Here is a 21,535-nt window from a genome sequence, read left to right on the forward strand (position 1 = left end):
TGTTGCCCAAAGACTTTTTTATTGACAATGCTGAAACTGCTTCTCCTTCAATTTTGTATTAGTGTTTGCAAAATCTGAGAACAGAAGCATAAGCAAGGCCCTTTCTTCACTTTGGAATTCAATTTGTGCTATGCATTTCGTTAACATTTCCAAACTCTCATAAAGGTCTCAAAACAAATTTTTAGTGAACTCTCTCCTATCTGAATAAGTATTATTAAAAGTATATTACCAGGAACCCTTTGCGTAGATTTGCTTTCCATGTATGTGCAAAATTAATTTCATTAAAAATCAAGAAATTCCTTCCATTTTAAAAATAGTCAATGTAGACGTAACCACAGTCAAAAATCTTTGCCACTGTCAGAAATTAAAATTTACTCTCTAAAAATTCAGTGTTTATGTCCACAGCACCCCATAGTTTTATCTTCATTAGCCCACTTAAATGTACATTTTGTAATTAAGGAACAGTGTTTTTCACGTTTCATGTAATAAAGTTTCCTCACTCTGCACTGCCTATGATTCCCTGATGTGGAGTAGTGCAGTTGTACCAATGAACTAGAATTGCTGGGGAGCAGTTAACCTTCCTCAATAAACACAAGCAATAGACTATTAAAAAATTCTCTATGTCTGGATGCCAGTTTATAAAATTGACAGTTATGACCTTTTCTAAGCCAGTTAAATTGGTGGTGGCAGATTACAAATTGTTTGTATATTTTTGGGGCTTTGCTACAATAGAGTAACTTGATAAAATATCCAAAATTCAGTTTTCAAAATTAGGTGTGTTTCTGTCAAACTAGGGGTAAATGGAAAGTCTTGGAAATCTAAACAAGATGTTTATGTTTTTGCTTTTATTATTATTTTTACTAAGCGTTTAGGGACTTTTCTATGGTTTTTTAATTTTAATTTTTTATTAAGTAATCCTGTTCCCAAAGTACTCTTACTTGAGTCTTTTAGCATTAACATACAACTTTTTAGCTGACTGGCTTTACAGTATTCACATGTGATACCCAGGTCAAATCAAAATGGAATAAAACCCCAAATGGATTAGTTATCTCAATTTAAATTTATTTTAACTTTATTGATAATATTGCACTAGGGAGACTTGAATCTTATAGTTAAAACACACTTGAAACCAATTAGGAACCATATGACCGCATTCTAGCATAAAGAACAAAAGCAATTGACAGTTACAAGATTAAACCACAACCACTCAGTTTGTAACAGAAATATTTTTACCTTATTTTTTAAAGGTTGTGTATATCTTAAAAAAAAAAAAAAAAAAAGGTGTAATATGGAGAACGACACAATGCTTCTTAAAACACAGTGATACCCAGGGACTCTCACTCTCTCTTTAATGATCCACTGCTCTCATTCAGCTGTCTTTCTTTTTTCAAATCTTTACATATGTGACAGCTCTCAAAAGTAGACCATAGACCATCTGGCATTTTCCGAGGTGTAACTTGTGCAAATTCAGCTCTACTGGGAACACAATGCTATCTTCTGCCTGCGTTATAAAAGATACAATAGAATGTAGAACTTATGAGTTGTTTTGAATTATTCATTTTTTGCCTGTATATTCAAGAAATTTTACAAACTCTGCATTTTGTACTACATAATCACATGCGTTAAAGGTACAAAGAAACTTTTTGACACCTCTTTTCTACAGAAAGATGGCATTTTGTTTGATATGTGAACATTCAGCGCCTGTTATATCATTCTAAACAGGCCATGTGCTGCTACAAAAGATCCCATTTTACACTCTATGTATGAGCAAAAATGTTATTCTTGATATTCACTAACTAATGCAATGCACATCAAAATTTCAAATGTGTGTTGGATGAACATTCAGCATCATCAAATCAGGATGGTACTGGTCACTTACTATATGTTAAAGATTTAAGAAAAAAATCATTCCTCAGACAACATAGAAAAACTGTCATTTCAAACATCTACAATGAGTAGTTTCAAAATGTCCTAAGAAATACCATGCTTTTCAGGTTAATATGTTTTTAATCTTTAGCAAAACCAGTAGATTTAAGTCAATATTTTATACAGTGCTAACACTAGTGGATTTTCAATAAGAATGATAAATATTAGATTAATGATTCAATAGACTGAATCTTTTTTGATAGAAAACTAGCAGATAATATAGGTAGTAATAACTGCACATGAATCTGCTGCCTGTGGAAAAGCAATAAAAAGGCAATATATTGCTATAGCATATAATCTATTAGTGTGTTTCACACTTCCTTGTAGTTGGTTTCCCTGCAAAGTGGGCCTTAATACAATAACTTCTGCTGCTATTTAACTGACTTTACACAATAATTTAATTGTAAGGTTACTATCTGGTGAATTCAAGTAGTAAATATTTATTATGGTTTTTGATGGTTTTGAAGTAACTATGCACATTCTCTTTCAGGCTGTAAAAGCCTTAGCACACTTTAAACGAATATGCACGTATACATGCACTCCGACCATACACTGTTTTTACACCTTGCAAAGTCCTAGCTATTCTTAAAAGAAAAATCCTGACGCATGCATTTAGCAGAAAAATGTATGTCAACAGAGGGAAACTCTCAACCAAAAGAGGACAGTCTAAGCTATCATTAGGGATTTTAGACAAAACACAAAACCAAACATACACTGAATGCAGACTCCTCTGAGTCAAAGTGAATCAAAAGAAAACATCAGGAGGGAGAGAAGAATTGAGACAGTTAATTAGTAGCCTAATCACATCAAAAGCAATTCCAAGGCAGCTGATACAGACACCCGTGGAGTTCGCTAGTTTGGCCAATGAGAGTGATGGAAAAAATACTTTCCAGTTTACAGCCTGGGTTATCTGACTACACACCCAGAGAGGAAAGAACTATTTTTTTCTTTATGTACGACACAATAGTTTATGATGACACAGGCCACAGTAACAGTATTTTTGCAGGTGGATGTGGGAAGAATAAAATGCAGAACTCCTGGTAGTAAAAACTGTAATGGTATTTTCAAATATTGAGAAAATGCAACATATTGTTTCACTTGACAGTATTCTTAACACTTCTCTCTTCCCAAAACAGTTGCAAATACAATAAGATGAGCTTTTTCGGAAATACAGAGGTCCTGATCAGGTCCTCTAACACTGAAAGCCAAGATTTACACGGTGATTTGAGCAGGAAGAACTGTTTGATCTCAGTGGTCGCTGCTCCTACTCCCTCTGCATGGATCACATGGACCATATCTAAGGAGGGTAAGAATCAGGTCTCCGGTTCGTAACAACGATTTAAGCTTAAGGGAGAAGATAAAGCAGATGACAGTCAAGAATTGCACAGTAAAGCCAGGGGCTGCCTGAATTCTAGAGTAAAATTAAGGCAATTCTAAATTACTTCTGGAGAAAACATAAATTCTTTAGATATAAAAGGCAACATTTCCCACTGACTAGCAAAAAATCTTAACTTTTCAAAGATATTATATATTGTATGTGTTATACCCTCAATAAGAGTAACATTTTAGTGAAACTGGGAGAACTCAAGTATCTCAATCCTCCTCCATCCCCACTTTCTAACTAAAATCCTGACTAGTCTCTAATACGATCTTACAACTACATCAATCGTTTTCTCTGTCTAGCTATCCAGAATATTAACATTCAGATTACAAGGTGTACCTCTGAGTCAACCTGTGAAGTGGCTTTTGTCAGCAATTATTTTTGAATATTTTCTGGGACATAAATAGCATATACTGCAGCTACCATATCACAGAAGGCATACATTAACTAAATAACAAGGTACCATCAAGACACCATCTATCTTTTAAAATCATTTTTTTACACTGAATTTTTTATACCATGCTGACTTTACAAGGAAAACAAAGTATCAACTAACAGCATCAACCACCTTTTTAGAATTGCTTCTTGTAAGAAGTGAGGACATCTTCAAAATGAATACAATACATTATTATGAAACAGGATGTCCTTTGTAATGAAAATACTGTAGTGAAATTGCTGGTACGAGTTTTACAGGATCCACACTGAGAACACTTTGTTAGAATACATCTGCGAGCACATCCAGGGAACACCTGGTATAACAGAAATGAGGCTGCCAGGGGACAAAAGGAAAAGACATTTTATCCTGTCAGCTTTTACTTGGTGAAGGGTGGACAAGAATGGCAAACACATGTGTGCATGTGTGGTAATGGGTTGAGAAGCAACAAAAGTGAACAAGACAGTGCCCAAAGTACTCTTACACTTGTGCAAAGACACCTGCAGTGCCTTCCTTCGGAAGCACTGCAGGGCTTTACACACTGTTTGAAGGGTTGCAGGAATTGTACAAAGATGTCTTTGACATACCCAGAAAGACGCAGTTACCACAGGGAAGCATGAAAACGGCTGGTAGCCAGGGTTTACAGAGTTGATAACCATTCCATCTGAAAATATGGAGTGAATTTCTCTATTTACAAATCCTTTTTCCTGATATGATTTTGGAAAATGAACAAATGCCCACTGATTTTCTTTAACAATCACAACAGCAAGTTTTAAGTCTTTGCTAAACTGAGTAAATCCCTAACATTTTTAGTTACCTATCTTGTAACAATTATCTCGGAATCAAAATACCCTTTGGCTTCTAATTACCATTAGACTGTCTGTAAATTATTCTTCTTTATCAAACACACATCTTGTGACATTAGCGATGTTTTTTCTGAGAATGCAAACATTGTCATCTATGATAAACTTTGCAGATGATCTGGGAATTCTTGGTAGATCACAATATAATTAAAAATAAAGATAATTCACATAATGCAATGATTGTTCAACTACACCTACATAAAGTTGAATATAGTTCTTACTGTAGCATAGTTTGTCACTTCTTGAGAATGGACACTTCTTGGTACACTAAATACCAAGAGCCAAACACAAACCAGGGCATTCTAGGTAACAGACACCCATACACCTGGGGAATAAATCCCTACATAAAATTGCATTCAAAAGCAGGAAATTTTACTGCAAGCTTTCCACTTACAACATTTCTGTATCCATTTTTCTTCTCACACATTCTGCTAGGACGAGAATTGTACTGTATTTGCTCTTATGTTTCATAGCGTTACAACTATGTAATGCAGTGGCAACAGTGGCACAGACATGGAACGGCAGGTTTCCTCATGGTCATCATTCCAACACTCCTAGGGCATATTTATGGAATTTAATAGATTCATTAATTACTACTGCAGCTAGTTTGTTGTTTGGTGGGTCAGTGGTTTTTTTGGTTGTTTTTGGTTGCTTGTTCAGTTTTTGGGTTTTTTTTAAGATTTTTTTTTTTACTTAAGGTGAGATGTTTAGTTATTTTGTCCTGTGTTTTCTACAGAGGTAATTTATTAAGAGGCATCTTCATCTACTTGGGTTTTTTTTTTGTTTGATTGATTGTTTATTGTTAATTTTTCCTTTATAAGGCACAGTGGCTTGTAAAAATTGGGTCTGAGAACTAAACAATCAATGCATTAAGAATCAGAGAATTCGCTTTTTAATCATTCTTTAAGTAATGAAACCAATCTATTTCTTCAATACAAATAATTAGCAATTTCCTAAATGTGAAGACAGTCCCTGAAACGATGAAGGGCACTAGGAGTGCAATACAGTCCATCTCACTGAGGAACAGAATGCTTTGCTTCTGGAGCTCCAATTTCAAAAGGAAGTTTATCAACCACTAAAGATAATTCAAGCTGCTGGCATGACATTACAGTAGTTATGCTATTCATACCTGCTACAACATATAGTTATACCAATGCATAAAGACACACTGGTGTCCCATGGAATTTGAGACATTAAGTTTCAAATATTTGAAACAGTTTTGATGCCCCTCACCATTGTGTTACTTGCTCCCAAATAAAATAAAAAAACATCAAAGAGAAGCTACAAACAACAGGACATCGCTTGCTGGGTATCGCCTCATAAGCGGCACAGCAGGATGCACCAGACAGGAGAGATAACCTCAATGTCATTAAAAGCCGTAACCTGAGCAAGTGCACAAACAGGTCCTCCTGCCTCCAGCACCTCCCGCCCCCTTCCTCAAAACCCCAGCAACCACTGACAAACTAGACTCTTGTTTCACTGCAGGAAAGAATGTGGGATGGTGAGGCAACAGCTTCTCAGCCAAGCCAATTCAGCATTCACCTCTCAGTGAGAAGATATTCGGAGGTCAGGTTTATTTTCCACTGATCATATATAACAAGTGTCCAGATGTCAAGATTACAGTGGTGTCTTGGGGTAACTTTATGATGTATATCTCATATCGCTGCCCTGTGCCCAGAAATTAAACTAAACTCAGCTAAACTCATACAAAAAAATGTATACAAACTGGCTGTACTTGGTTTTAAAAAGAACTTGAAGGGAAATGCTTGGAATGAGCAATTCCATTAATGTTCACTGCTCCCTTGATTTCTAGCCCTCAACTCATGTGACAGAATTTCAGAAGCTTCTAGAAAGTATTCCACCTCAAATGTGATTGCCTGCTGTCAGTGCACTATCTTTTGTAATCTCTACCATTTTAAGTAATAACCAATTACTTAACTACTATTAACAATACTAACTAATTGCAGAAATCAAAAATAGGAGTGAAAACATAGTAACAGCAATAAAGAGGATTATTTAAAAAGATGGCTGGGAAACAGAGAACATGAGCATAAATATAGTAATATATACATTGATAACCCAAGTTTTTGATTCCATTGCTGCACTTACTTTCTCTCTGCTATTCTTTCTCGCAACCTATAGCTGATGCTAAGTTTGGCATCAGCTGATATGAAGTACCCCAGAAAACCAAAGAAAAAAAGAAAAAAAGCACAGCTGCTGCAAGAAAAATGTAACAGAGGAAGCAAACGGACAGTAACTACAAATAACAAGCTAAAACTTGGGATTTTACATTATTAAAACAATAGCAGGGCAAAAACATCAAAAGAAAAAGGAGCAGATAGGAACCGCCCAGAAGAAGACAGCACTGGAGGGGAAGGAGACAAAGAGAAAAAATACATAGTGAGCTGAGCCACTTCACTTCTGTGAGGGCAGAAAAGAGTATGGGAGAAGAAACAAAAAAATTCACAAGTAAAATCCCAGTAGATCTGAAGTATTTGCTACAGATTTTACAAGTAAGAAAAGGATTAAATGATAGATTATTAGTTGAAAATCAGTGAAATATAACAAAGATAAACACTTCATACTTATACAGTGATCTAGCACTGAAGCAATAGCTCCCCTTCTGCTCTAGGTCAGAGACGATCCTGGAGCCCAGGCCAAAAATCAGCCATTTCAGTAACAGCAGCATAATGGAAAATGGAAATTCTGTGTCAGAAAGCAGGGTGAGGGCTTGAGGTCCACAACAATAACTCTTCATGACCCAGCTTTTCATAACTGCAGACTGCATAGTTAACAGAGAGATTGCCAGTAGGAGAACAAAGATGTGTAAACGTGGTAGAGAGAGCAGCAAATGTCCACCTATTTCCTGATCCTGAAAAAGCAAGGCGTGAGGAGAAAGAGAAGCAGCATCTATCTGCACAGACAACACTAAACACACTGAGAAGACTTAGTCTCTGTTATGGATGTTCTTCAGCTGCAAGAATTCCCTTATAGCAGGCAGGGTCTAGCAGATGGGTACAGGACCAATCCACCTGGCTCCCATGCCCATGGGCTGGATGAGTGGGGCTTCCCCACCCCAAAGCACTCTAGGTACCCCAGGTCACTCCAGGTCACACACAGAACGTCCAGGCAGAGCTACCATCACCAGTGCTGTCTCATGGGCTGCTGTATGCCACTAATGGACCAGCTTGACATCAGGACGACCCAGAAATAAGAGCTCTTTTTCCTCTTTTGAACTAACTGTTTTGCTGTGCCTTGAAGTGATAAGGCACCATCTGACCCAAAATGTTTTTGTGCAAGCTGTACAAGTAACATTCTTGAGCATATGCTTTGAAAAGTGTTCTTATCAGAGTCCTTGAAAAAGCTAAATTCTCTTTTTTTCTTCGCTAGATTCAAAGCCACAAGGAACCATGGACTAAAAGGCTGAACCTCTGTATTAGAACTGTCTTTTCCCTTCCTCACCCCACCCCACCAGCAGTTTAACTTTGACTCAAAAATGGTTGTTTTATATGCTAAGGGAAAAGGAATATTTCAGAATATAAATCTTTTTCAACCGAGAAGTTTGTGTGTTAAATTCAAAACTGAATGTACTCAACATGCAATCATTGTCACCAATACTAAGCAAAAAAGGCAAATATTTTTTACTTAACTGCTTATTTACCATATTCTACCAAAATTATCTAGGAAGACCTCTTTCTGACTTGGCTGGAAAAACCCACACACCCTGGCCAAGTTTTCATAATGACCTCCATTACATGAATTCAACATAGTTATAAAAAAAAAGCTACATGAACTTTTGCCTGTTGCTCATGGGTACATCCCATAGAGTAGCACAAAAGTCAGACTGCTGACCATGCCCTGAAGACCGAACTTCCTGTAAAAATGGTGCACTTGGTTTCCTGAAAGGAAGCAAAGCATAAGCTGCTCAAACAATAGACAAGAAAGCTCTGATATCTGAGTGACACAGTTACAAATCTGTCCTGTTAGAAAAATACAGTGCCACATCATTGACCAACAACTACAGGCACAAAAATTCAGAAAAACAAATGCACTAACTCAAAGGAGAAAGCACCAGATTAGCTGAAGAAATAGATAAATTGTCTTAATGGGATGAAATTACCTGTAAAACATTTTTCTTTCATTCCACAACTGAGCTAAAATTCTGATTCTCCACTTTGTTCATGAAGCAAGATATAATTCCCTATGAAACTGTTGCATCCAAACGATATTAACAGTAAAATACTAGTTTTTATCTCTAACATGCAGATAGGGATTATTCTCATTCCAACATGTTTAAAAGCATTCAACATTACCTATGGAATTACTTTCATTCTCTATTAAAAATATTTCTTTCAACTTACAAAACTATGCAATTTGACCCACTGAAGCTTATTTGGTTCACCTTTTGTTTAAAAATATTTTTAAGTAGCATTTAAATTAGAATTAGCTCCATGCTTTGAACTGGTGCTTCTTGCAACACAGATTTTTTTTTTTAAAAAAACCATTTGTTTTGTCTTATTTAGAAGGCATACTTCTCTTTATTCACAGAAAAAAAAAATCCTTCTGCCCACTAATAACAGTTACTTTTTTAATGGAGTGCAGAGACAGCAGTGAAATCTGTGCTATGTCAGTATTATTCACAATACTGAAAAATGCCCATTTATTCATTTTAAAAACATTTTGTTACAAGGTTTTGCAACAAGCTGAAGGATTTCACAGAAAAGAAACAGCATTTTAAGTGAAATCATTAGAATTTATCTACTTTTTTTTGCCCTTTTACAGTTCAGGAGATTAAAAAGTCACAGCTGAGACAGCAAGCTTCTTTTACCCAAAAAGATCCACCATACAGCATAGCACAGATAGCAACTACATCAAACACAATCCTTGCTGCTTATGCAAGCCTTCAGCCACACAAAAGCACTCATGGCATCGGCAGCAACAGCAGCACCTGACCAGGCTGGTGATGGGTGAGCCACACTGCTGCCTCCACCCCTCTGTGCTGTGCAGCTACTCCCTGCAGGATAAACATCTTGGCCTCACTTCTTACATTTCTTGGCCCCAAACAAAAACACTTAGGAAACCTAACCACTCAAACAACAGCTACAGGGACAGAACCACACTGTTTTTAATACTACCTTATCCACTCTGCTGAAAAGTCTGCCAATCTGCCATTTTATTTGCCATTTGGAGTTAATTCCAGCACCCTCTTCTGTCATGTTCCTTCAGTATAACTAGCTACATTTTACTGTGCCATAATGTTTTCTGAGGCTGCTAGAACTAACAACTCACAATGGGAATATTTCCCTACCACCTTTTATTTAATTAGCATTATGATAATCTAGTCAGAATTCCCTGTTTCTGTACAGTGAGGTACTGAGTAGCCAGACTACTTGAAAATCATCAATATTTTATTTTTAAATACATCCTTTTTATTGGCATTCCCAATTTTCAGTCTTTAACTTTTTGCTTTTGTCAGTAGCTACAAACTAACACAGGTTAATTTTTTTTATTTTATGAAAATTTAAATCACATAATCACATGGCTCTAGAAGCTGATTTTCATAGTGTGTTGTAAAATTTAACAGCTGGGGTTTTTCCCTGAATTGCACAGTATCTTTACAAAATGCTTAATTCACTGTTAATTCTCCAATAGTCAGATTACTCATGCTAACAAGAAGGTTCATTGCTACTTAAAAACCAGCTTAAATGTTGATGTTAACACATGGATGCTGAAACAGGCTTTTGTACTGAAGCACTTTAAAATATTTCCTGTCAGCCTCTAAGCACAACCTTACTCATTGCTTGCAGGTATGTCATTGTAACTGAGAAAAAAGGACTGTTCAACAAACATAAGAAAAATAGGAAAAGGGGGCACCAGAGAAAATGATGCAAACAGAAAAAATAAAAATGGCTTGGCATCAGAATTATTATAGGGATGGGTCAGTCTTTTCTTTAGTCAGTCTTTTTGCTTTATAAGACAAATATGGGAAAGAAGATGCAGAATAATTTATTAAAAATGGGAACAAACCTTCAGCGTTCTTTCAACTTTGACTCCACCATATCACTGATACACACCCTTTACTTTCTTCCAAAATTACCCTAAATTCTAAAGAAATTTTTTTAAATCAATACTTTGAAGTGCCATTCCATTATAGCCATCATGAAATGCACTTCTAAGTTTTGAAAGCAAAGCGTATTATTCTATCAAAACCTTCCCTATTCTATCAAACATGCCTTCTCTCCTTTTCCATAAGGACCTGTTCCAGAAATATTCAACCAAATATTAATAATGAGACCTGAACTTCTAGCCCTATTCCAGCTATCACAGCAGAATCCCTGGTGTGGATGCAGATGTGATAACAAACAAAAGCTTTTGCCAGGCTGTTTTCTCTTGTTCAAGGAGGGAGCATAGCACAGCAAATGGGATCTTGCTGTTCTTCTCAAAATGTTAAAGAGTAGCAGATGCTCAGTAATAATGCAAACAGTCAAAACCAAATAGTGATTTACTTAAAATTGAGTCTGTCAACTAAATTGTAAGTAAAAGATTCCTCAGGCAAAACACTATGCTACAAATGAGAATCAGAAAAATCAAGTGGACAGAGATAGGGACATCAAGAAGACAGTCAGAAGTACATCAAGAAGTACATCAAGTAACAGTCAAAGGAGCGGAACAAGAGAAGTAACAGATAAAAAAATGGTATCTTTTACTAGAATTCCTCCTTTAAGAAGTGTTGTCTTTTTTCCCCTTCCATATTTCCGAAGTTAAACATTGTCTTATTTGTTGTAAATACAAAACTCACACTAGTTCCAAGTTTCCAGGATTTAATCCAGCACAGAACAGCTTACAGAAGGGCTGTACAGAGGAGTCTCATGAAGCACGGAGATCTTTACAGCTACTTCAGCTGCCTTAATGTACACTGCCAGCTACTTCATAGTGTGATTAGCTGAATGATCTATTACTATACAAAAATATTTACCAATACTGATTTTACATTATAAATATGATAGTGACTTATCACTAAAAAGTCATCACACATTAAAAAGAATATATATTGAGGTAGGGAAATACTTCACAAAGTCATAGTTGCAAAGTGACATGGGAAATACTAAATGAGATGGTGTAATTTGATAAAATCACCTGTAAGAAAACTAAATGTACATTATTCAAAATTAGCTCTGTATCCCACCTCACCATCCAAATACTGTTCTGCATCACCTCTGTGAAAAACTGAGTTTGATCCCTCAGAAAAGCTTTTCCAGGCAGGTTAATCCCAAATTCTCCACCAAAACTTGATTTCCTTCATTTTGAAATTTTAGCAAAAAGAGAATTGTTCACTGATCTCCTGTATTCCTGAATTGTACAGACCTAAAAGATGTTCTATTCTGGTTTTACACTGCCCTTACAGCCAATTCTGGTCAGCATAATCTTTCGCTGCTCTTCTGTCAAAACGTGAATTTTATTTCAACTCGCAACTTATGGAATACAGTCAAAATATGCACCTGTCCTACAAAAGGAGATGGGAAAACATAGATGTCTTCTAACTGGCTAAGAGGTTTGATTTTTGAAGCTGTATTTCAGAGTTACCCATACCTGAAGACAGGCTTGCCCATGATCTGCCAAAGAATGGGCAAATAGTTTATGCTGTCTCTCAGTAGCAAAAACTTGCCCTGAAGGTCAAATCTGACTCATAGGCCATTTTTTATAGGTTTGCCTAACAGTTTGCTCTACTTGGCTTGTCTCAAAAGCAAACTTCTTAACATTTTATGCAAACATTATACAACCTTAAGTCTGAGCTATAAATCAATAAAACTCACTTAAACTTGAGGAATCTCTGCAAGAGGAAATAGCCTCTTAGTTGAAATTCTTCTGTAATTAACACTAGCATTGCTAAATTTTCTCCAAACAAGTGTCATAATATTTATAGTTCAAAGTGAAAACATGATAATTGAGATACTGCATAGCACTTGAGGGAAGATAGTTTAGAAGCAAAATTTAAGCCTCTAAAATTCATGGGTCCAGACAAACTCAGAATTTGAAAAGTTGTTGTGTTAGAATGCACGAGTTTGCATTTTATAATCACAAACTTCAAGAGCAGTCTCCACCCAAAAATATGTTTCTCACATGCCATAACACTACAGTTCATTCAAAAAGAGTTAAGGCTCAGGTAGCAAATAATTAATCATTCTCTTAAATCAAGCTTCAATATATCTGGAGGCCTACTTCATCAGTAAAATGATTTAACAAAATTGGTATTAGAAGTAGCCTGAGTGACCACAGCTGTTTGACATTTTAATGTTTTTCAAAAGGGTCCTCTGGGTTTGGATTATGAATAATTTTTTAGGGGAAAACAGAAAACCACACTACGCAACATACCAATAGGTCATAAGCTCCTGTCTTTCCTTGTCTTTTATAAAAATTCCTTCAGGGAAAGGTACTTGTGGGTACTTTTGCACTATAGATATCATATTGTCAGAATGCGTAAGAAGGAAGCAGTATTCAGACCTCTCTTTCCTCCTGTGTAGCAATATAAAGAAGAAAAATGTTTAACTATGATTACTTAGCTAAGGCTGCTCCTGTGACCATGAGTCCCGCCTCCTCTTTCATTTTTTTATCAGTAAATAAAAAATTCAAAAAGATTTTAAAACTATTTTGACTCTTAAATTTTGAAGAATTCATTCAATTGTTTTGATGTAAACACAATATACAGTACTACTTTTGAGCTGTATAAACCTACTCCGTGCTTTTCACACCCATGACAGTAAATACAAAATTAAATCTAAAATGGGAAAAAGAGAACTTTTGCCATGGTTTAAGTTCATGACATTTTTGCCAGCGAACAGGTTCCTAAAAGTATGTCTTAGATGATGATACTTTCTCACACTTTGTAATTTAGTGTTTTCTTTGCTAAATAACACTAACTATATCCTGTTAGTACTGAAAACAGAAGACTGAAACAATACTGACTCATTGGTTTGGTAGTTCACATACAATGCAGTCAAGAGGTTTATTATTCTTCCTCTTTAAGGAATTACTACAAGCAAATTCCACTTTTCCCCCTATATGAGGAACTAATCAGAAAAAGAATATAACTGTTCTTTCCCATATAGGCATAACAGCATGATTAATTCTGAGACAGTACCAATACAACACAGGAAAATATTCTGAAATTAAGATACAATTTACTTCAGGCCCAAACACAGCAAGCAGAGCAATCTTCACATTACTTAAAGAATTTCACCTTTGTCTGGTACTGATGATTACTGCCATCCAAACTTCCTCAGCCTCAGACCATAAATTCAGATAATGTTTTGAGAGTCAGAAGTAAAATAAAACAGAAACTAAAAGGCTGCAAGTAATTCTGACTATTAGTGATATGCAGAATACATACATCTATCTTATGGCCATCTGGAACAGTTTAAAGTTCTCACTGAAGTTTGACTACCTTTCTGTAAATGGATCAACAACAGCAAGAAGTTCATTTCTTGAAATGGAGTGACAACAGAGTATACAAATTCCTGATCTGTTTCAGTCCATCATTAGCTGCATTTCCTTAGAGCAATCAACGTAGAGTTGAAGGGAAGACGCTACACAGAAAACATTTACACCTCGCACCAGCTCTGTTTACAAGGGACTACTAATTTCAGCAACACCACCATCATTTCACAGTGACTTCTGTAAACACAGAATCACAGGACCAATTAGGTCAGAAAAGACTTGAGACAACGAGTCCAACATATGACAGAACACCACCATATCAACTAGATCATGGCACTAAGTGCCCTGTCCAGTCTTTCCTTAAATATCTCCAGGGATGGTGATTCCACCATCTCCCTGGGCAGTCCATTCCAACATCAGATCATAGTTTCTGTGAAGAAATTCTTCCTGATGATCAGTCTAAACCTGCCCTGGTGCAGCTTGAGACTCTGCCCTGTTATCCTGGGAGAAGAGACCAACCCCCACTTGGCCACCACCTCCTTTCAGGTAGTTGCAGAGAGTGATAAGGTCTCCCCTGAGCCTCCTTTTCTCCAGGCTAACACCAAAGACTCAGTCAGACTCCGAAGACTGTACTGTAATGGTACAGGTATCTGTGAAAATCCCTCTCTGCCCAGGACAGGGTAAAACGAAAATCAAAGGGAAAGGCTTTGGTTGTGCAACTCACCAGGCCCCTAAATAGGCCTGAGAAATTTTTCAAAGACTTTTGGAACAGCTGTAGTAAGAGAACTGCCAGGTCAGGGGAGAAACCGAAGCAACACAGGCTAGTTCTCTGCTGGGGAGAGGATTAGAAAATCTCTGGGACAGGAGTTCTCAGGGAAGACCTCTACTCCTCCATTACTTCTACTAGCCAGATTTCTCAAAGATTAATCTTTTTTAAAAGAAGGTTCTAAATATCAAATACTGTGCTGCTGTATAAATATTGAACTGATTAAGTTTTGTTCATTCATAGGTTAACAGATTTTTATACTTGGGTGTGTTTGGAACACTGTGCATAAATCACTTCTTTAAGTAATAGAATACACTTTTCAAACTTGGTAATATATTTTGCATAATTTCCATTAATCTATTCTGCACAATTTCTGTAGTCACACACTGTTATGCTGCAAGAAGACTGTATTTGTCATACTTTCTAGCTTTGAAAAGAACCACTGCAGTTAACTCAAGCACTTTGCACTATTTTATAGACAGAATAAACAGGACCATTTGAAATCACAGCAATTGTAAGATGACTGTGCATCATAGAACACACAAGAAAAGGTATCTGGATTAATATAAATCAAAACAAAGAATTCTAACAGCAGATTATCTACTTCTTGTTGGGAAAAAAAACAGTCCCAAACACAAACAGCGTAACTTAAACTACAGAAATCACTCACTTAGCCAGACAAAGAAAGGAATCTCCAAACCTTAAAATTAAATAAATAATACTGTAAAGTGAAAAGGTCAACATAAAAATACAGAAAACAAAAAGATAAAAAATCTAGATTTATATTTCAGAAGAATATAGTAAATAAAATAGTTGCCACAAGAACACATAAAATTGTTTGATCCCCACAGAGCTGAAAGAAGCATCCCTTTCTCTGAAGAACCACTCTTATCAGGAGGGTATTCCATGGACAAGAAAGAGGCAATTGAAGATAGAAAATGATGGATAGCAATGACCTTTCTATCTGTAAAACATGGGCATATTTTAGGTATTTAATCTTGAGAATTGGATTATTATTAATCAATTATTCATGACAATTTGAATCTATGGTAGATGTTTTTTGTTTTCTTAAATATCACATAACTAAGGTTCTGCTTGAGAACCAGAAAGGAGATTAAATCCTCACAAGCAAATAGTGTTGAAGACTGGCATTTTATTCCCTCCTAAACATTCCTTTCTCTGCATAGCAACACACATTGAAGATAACCTAGTACTCCCTGCAAAAATCCTGCCTAAATATTCTAAAATCCATCTTTACAGCCTTTTTTTCTCTAAGAGGGAAAAAAATTCCCATACCTCTTCCAGAGAAGAAAGCAGAGCATTGTAGTAACACAGAGCAGCAAAAACTGCTATGGCTTCATTCCCACAGCTACAGGTTACCCTGATGCATGTTTTAACATGCACTCCTCCTCTCACTTGCCAACAGTGAGTGATAACAGAAGCAGAACCACTCCATTATGGGCCACCAGACCATACAATGAAGATAAGCAGAAGGTGTTTGCAGATATTTAAAATGCACTGCCAAAAAAGACAGCAGATGGGGTTATTCTAAAGCTCTTTTGAAAAGCAGAACCTCTGCAGTCAGAAATAAAATAAAAAATATGTGTGCATCTGTGAAGGGAAGGGAACAGGTCTCAACATTTTCTTGAAGAATAACTGTACTGAAAAATAGATGTATTTCCAACTGGGGCAACCACTATGGAAAGACTCTCACTCAGATCCTAAAACTGAAGGATATGGATAGCAGTTGCCACCTTGTGATGACTAAAACCAATTTAACACACATAAAACCACCAAGTAATTGGCATTTTTTTCTGTTCTCAAATACTCTGTTAAAAAATGTACACCTTATTCCTAGTCTAACTGAACTTCCAGACATTATATTGAGTTCTCCCTTTGTCTTGCTATAGTTGAATAACTGTCTTACCACATTTCTGTTTGTTGTGGTATGCTTCTTAGGGACTAGGCAAAGCCCCTCTTTATTCCCCTTGTTAACACTAAACAGATTGAATTCCAGGAGGTTTTCCACAATAAGGCATGTTTTCAACTACTCCAGTCATTCCTGAGATATTTGTGGTTCTCCCCTGACCCTTCTCCAACTGAACAGTCTTCCAGTTAACAGTTATGCAAGTGTATTCACAATTACTACAGAAAGGTAATACAACTGCTTCCTTCTTCCTTGTTTATATGTCAGTATACAGTAATCTTTTGATTCTCAAGCTGTCTTCAAAAACAATAAATTCCTTGGTTGAGGCTTCCCGTAAGATTAACCACTTAGCCAGGATATTATGAACATTTTCATTAATGAAGAGAAGGGATGCTCCAAAGGAGGTGGGGAAAAGGCTAATTTGGAGAAAATCTCTGGAGGTTAAAAAAGGGAGCTTGAAAAAAGGACTGAAAGGGCAAAGCAAGGTGAATGTAAAACATCTTACTGTGGAAAACAGGGGCAGTGTTTTAGTTTATTGATGTTGCCTGGTAAACTGAGTTCACAAGTGCAAATGAGAAATCATACATAATGAAGTCATTACAGGGGCTCTAACAGTGGACTTCGTTGTTAGTGTGCCAGTAGAACTGACTGATTAATCTAATTCCATATAACAGCAGGATAAAACAGCTGCAAACAAGGAAAACCTTGGAAATTAAATGCTGGAAACATTTATAAAGTAAAAGCTAATGGTAAGACAAATGGAGTATGTATCAGCTGTGGGGATGGAAAACAATCTGTATGGGAAAAAAAGAAACTGAATCACTAGGATAGTGGTGAACAGTTGTGAAGTATGCGCTAAAACAATTTTAAGAAAGAGTTTTAAAATATAGTGTAATATCAAAACACTGTTTATTCCAACCTCAAACTTCTTTCACTATGCAACAGTCTGCGAACTTTAGTTTGGTGGGGTAACAGATCTGGTTGAATCAAGACCATTCTGAGCTACAATACTTATTTTCTACATGAAATACCTAAGTAATCTGGTAAGAAAGCTTCTCTTTGCTGCACTTGTTCTAGTTTTCAAACTTACGTTAGTATGTATATTGCGTTGTAAAACGTCTGCAAACTACAAGACGCATAACTGAGTCAAGCACTGTTCCTCAATTTTTAAAAGAACGAATTTCCCTACTCATAACCCCCCCAACAAAAAAAAGCCAAAAAAACCCAAACAAACAAACAAAAAAAACCAACAACAACAACAACAAAAACCTGCTTTGATTTCATAATTTTTGTTTCTTCCATCTGGAAAACTTTATACTATATATATACATATAAATATATATATATATATATATATGTAAAAGTTACCTGAAGCAAAGAGAGGTTTGCATCATAGCATCTAATCAAATATGACTCATAATAAAGCCTCTACTACACACTTATTAAGACTAAGTGTTTAAGAAACTTACAGCTTTCAGCTAAACTTGCTTTTCACAAACTCAGAGGTAAAGATACTCGTGGCTCCAGGATAAGGATAGTCATGCACACTGGAACAGTACCTTTTACCTCTACATTTTATCCGATCTTTGCCCTGTTCCCTGTTCCTTTTTTTTTTTTATAATTCAGCAGCAAATAACCCTCCCATCAGAGAGATATAACTACACACAATCATCAAGTCACTTTACCGGGGGTTTCCACTATCTGCTGCAATTTCTACTATATTTTGAAAAAAAGATGTCATTTCCTCACGCTCCCCAGTGCAGCCACTGCAGTATGTCTTGGTGAGGAACAGATTAGAGGATGTACAGCATCACTCTGCAGCCCTTGGTCCTTTCCTCCATAGCTCAGGCATGCTGCTAACTGCTATGAAATAAATCTGCTTTCTCATGGGTTTGGGAACAAAGAAGCTTCTAGGAAGAAGGAATGAGAAGGAGGCCATTCCAGAAGCAGAAGATGCCATACACACCTTTCCATATCGTCAACATAAACACAAAGCAATTGTTTGTCCAGGGACAGTTAGGTCTAAAATAATAATCTTTTGGGACTAAGTAAACTCTCAAGGTGTGCAGGACAATTCTCCCTGTTTTTAGCCCTTTAAAAATTATTTTTAATTGTCAGATAAATATCTGACATGTTAAATTCAAGTTTGCTGTAAAGGATCTAGGTAAGTATTCAATACATTAGAGGTGTAAGTATTTACTGGGATTAATTACTTAGAAAAAATAGGATTAACGAAGATTTGAAAAGAATTTTAAATGCCAACACAAAGTTCCAGAGAAGTTGAATGTAAAGATAAGACTAAAAAACGACTAAAAAACAACTATGCAAACTAATAAAACTAACGAAAAAACAACCTGAAAAGAAACAGATAACTGCAGCAAAAAATCACCAGTTTTGACAACAGCAGGCTCAGAAATATGAATTTCCCCCACTTTCTACAGTATAGTGTGCATTGTAAAGAGAGACTAACCCTGAAATGTGTGATCAGATGCCCTCAAGAGAGCTGGAGCACCACTCTGCATTTAGTCCATTTTCTTTCTGAATACACCCTATAATTAGAGAACAGTTCCTCATGCTGCCCTTCCCTTGAGCAACTAATGTTCACGCACTCACAGAATTTTAGAGCAATATTACCTCTGGCAGTGGACAGAAATATTTTTGCCTTAGGAGGGTGCAGTGGATAGCATATGATCTTCAGTCCAACACAGGACAATAGGAATAATCTTGCATACCTTTTTATGTTTTAAAGCATACAGGACATACACTAGGAATGTGGACCCATAAAAACTAATTAAAAAACTCCACAGTTCTACAGCATAGGTCTAAAACCTATCTTACAGCATTCTTCTAGTTTTGAAAAGAATAACTACTTTAGGATTCAAAACTCTTAAAAAACCTACACCTGACCAGTACTCAGTGCATCTGGAAGCAATGCTTTCAGCACAGTTTAGTCTACTGCTTATATATATGTATAATCTGGGAAACTGAGGGTGATGCCACCTAGCACAGCTGCATACATGCAGTACTAACTATAGTACTATTAATGATAAGAGAAGAATGCAAGACTAAGGCTTTGAAAGCGTAGATGCTACAGAGGTCTTTACCATACTGCACCACTCGAATCACACCTTTCTTTATACTCGTTGCTTATGCATCCTGACAGGAGTCAATCTGGGAAATAAATTCAGTAGATGTGCATTACGGTTGCAACACAATTGCATTTGACACACATTTAACAGAGTCAACAGGCAGTATCCCGTTACACTGTGAAAGCAAGCCTCAATGGCAGCAATTTGCTCTGGAAATACTTACTTCTGATGAGGTCACCATCAGTGCGATTTCCCCAGATGGACTGCTCTTGTATCTCTGCTTGTATACTTTGATTACTGCAAGGCTGGTTTATGTCTTTATCTCCTGCCACAGTAGTCTCTTGGTCAGTTTTTTCTAAGTCAAAAGAAATTTCAAGATATTAGTTTCTACAGTACTCTTTCTTTATGCCAGCAAAATGAATTTTTGAAAATTAAAAGTAAGAGGGCATAAAATATAACTTGTCCTAGCATCCCCTTTGGTTTCCTTTGAATTAACTTCCAATAAAGTTGATTTTCCATTTGTTTTCTGGCCTAGATCTATATAATTTCTCTTTAAGAAAGACTTTAAGTCATATTGTACCCAACTGTGCAAAATCATACTCAGCAGCTTCTGTAAGGAATTATAGTGGGGGGGGGAGGGTGTTTTCTTATTTAGTTAGCTTCCACGAAATTTTCATATAAAAATTTACATAGCTTTGTCACACACAAAAAAACCATTATTTTTTACCCACATAGTAATTTTACGAAATTTTGTTCTCTATTTTTTTACAATTATACACATAATCAAAGACAAATATAGTTGAATCTTCAAAAGTGATTAGTACAAAAAATCAGAAAAATTATTATAACACAATTACCTATTTTTCATTAAAAAAATAGTTTTTAAAAGCCACTGCTGATTAAAAGTCAACATTTAGCCAATAATGAAAAGAAAAAGTATTTCTTCTCTCCAAGTATACATAAGATGCAGGGAAAATTCCATAGTATGGTTATTTGAGGGATTCTTCAGCTTATTTCACAATGTAACAGATATTGTTTTGATGATTTTGCCAGTTATCACAAGCAGACCAGAATTTCCTCAAACCAAGGTGACAGTTTACATCTTCACTGTCATTAATGTTTTAATAATCAAAGCCACACACAGAGATCTTTTTGTTCTTGATTGCCACAGATTTTTCCTAGTGGCATTCAAGGAAACATTTTCAAATCTGGCATTACTTTGTTCATTATTCACAGCAACAGATTATCAGTTTATATTATCTTACTCAAGGGATCTGTAAAACACTAAATGTTTTCAGTCTCGTGTATTTCTTTTTAGTATACCTACATTTATTATTTACAGTAAATCTAAATGAGCAACTGCTGAAAAGTCTGTTAGCTCTATTTATTTGTTTCAAACAAGAACATGTTTATAAATCCCATATTACAATGAATTATACTGTATCCTCCAGTAAAGCAATTATTCCAGTCCTGAGACACAGAAAAATCACTTTTTGCTACTATGACATAGTAAAGGTTAGTTTTTCATGTAACCCACAGCACTTTGATTTTAAATCCTAACTTTCTGCCTTTGTTATCCACCCTATTAAACTGAGGCACTGAACATCACTCAAAATAATATATGCCATCTTGTGTGTATAGTAGCATATGCCTTCAAGCACTGCTGCTCCCCTTCTATCAGTTTCCACCTCTGAAATGTCTGACCTAGCTACCTC

General features: G+C 36.1%; 1 protein-coding gene across 6 annotated transcripts in view; it reads right to left on the minus strand.

The window, feature by feature from the left end:
- MDFIC (MyoD family inhibitor domain containing) overlaps positions 1 to 21,535 on the minus strand; it is a 52,211-nt gene that overhangs the window by 18,228 nt on the left and 12,448 nt on the right. For 5 of the 6 annotated variants that reach the window (XM_068997158.1, XM_068997185.1, XM_068997174.1 and 2 more), the window contains exon 3: positions 20,044 to 20,175. The exons of the other annotated variant lie outside the window; for it this stretch is intronic. In XM_068997158.1, the coding sequence (XP_068853259.1) occupies positions 20,044 to 20,175 (132 nt within the window). The remainder of the gene's footprint in view (positions 1 to 20,043; positions 20,176 to 21,535) is intronic. 6 annotated transcript variants of the gene reach the window in all.

The sequence above is a fragment of the Aphelocoma coerulescens genome, chromosome 1A, assembly GCF_041296385.1.
Source record: "Aphelocoma coerulescens isolate FSJ_1873_10779 chromosome 1A, UR_Acoe_1.0, whole genome shotgun sequence".
Taxonomy (NCBI): Eukaryota; Metazoa; Chordata; class Aves; order Passeriformes; family Corvidae; genus Aphelocoma; species Aphelocoma coerulescens.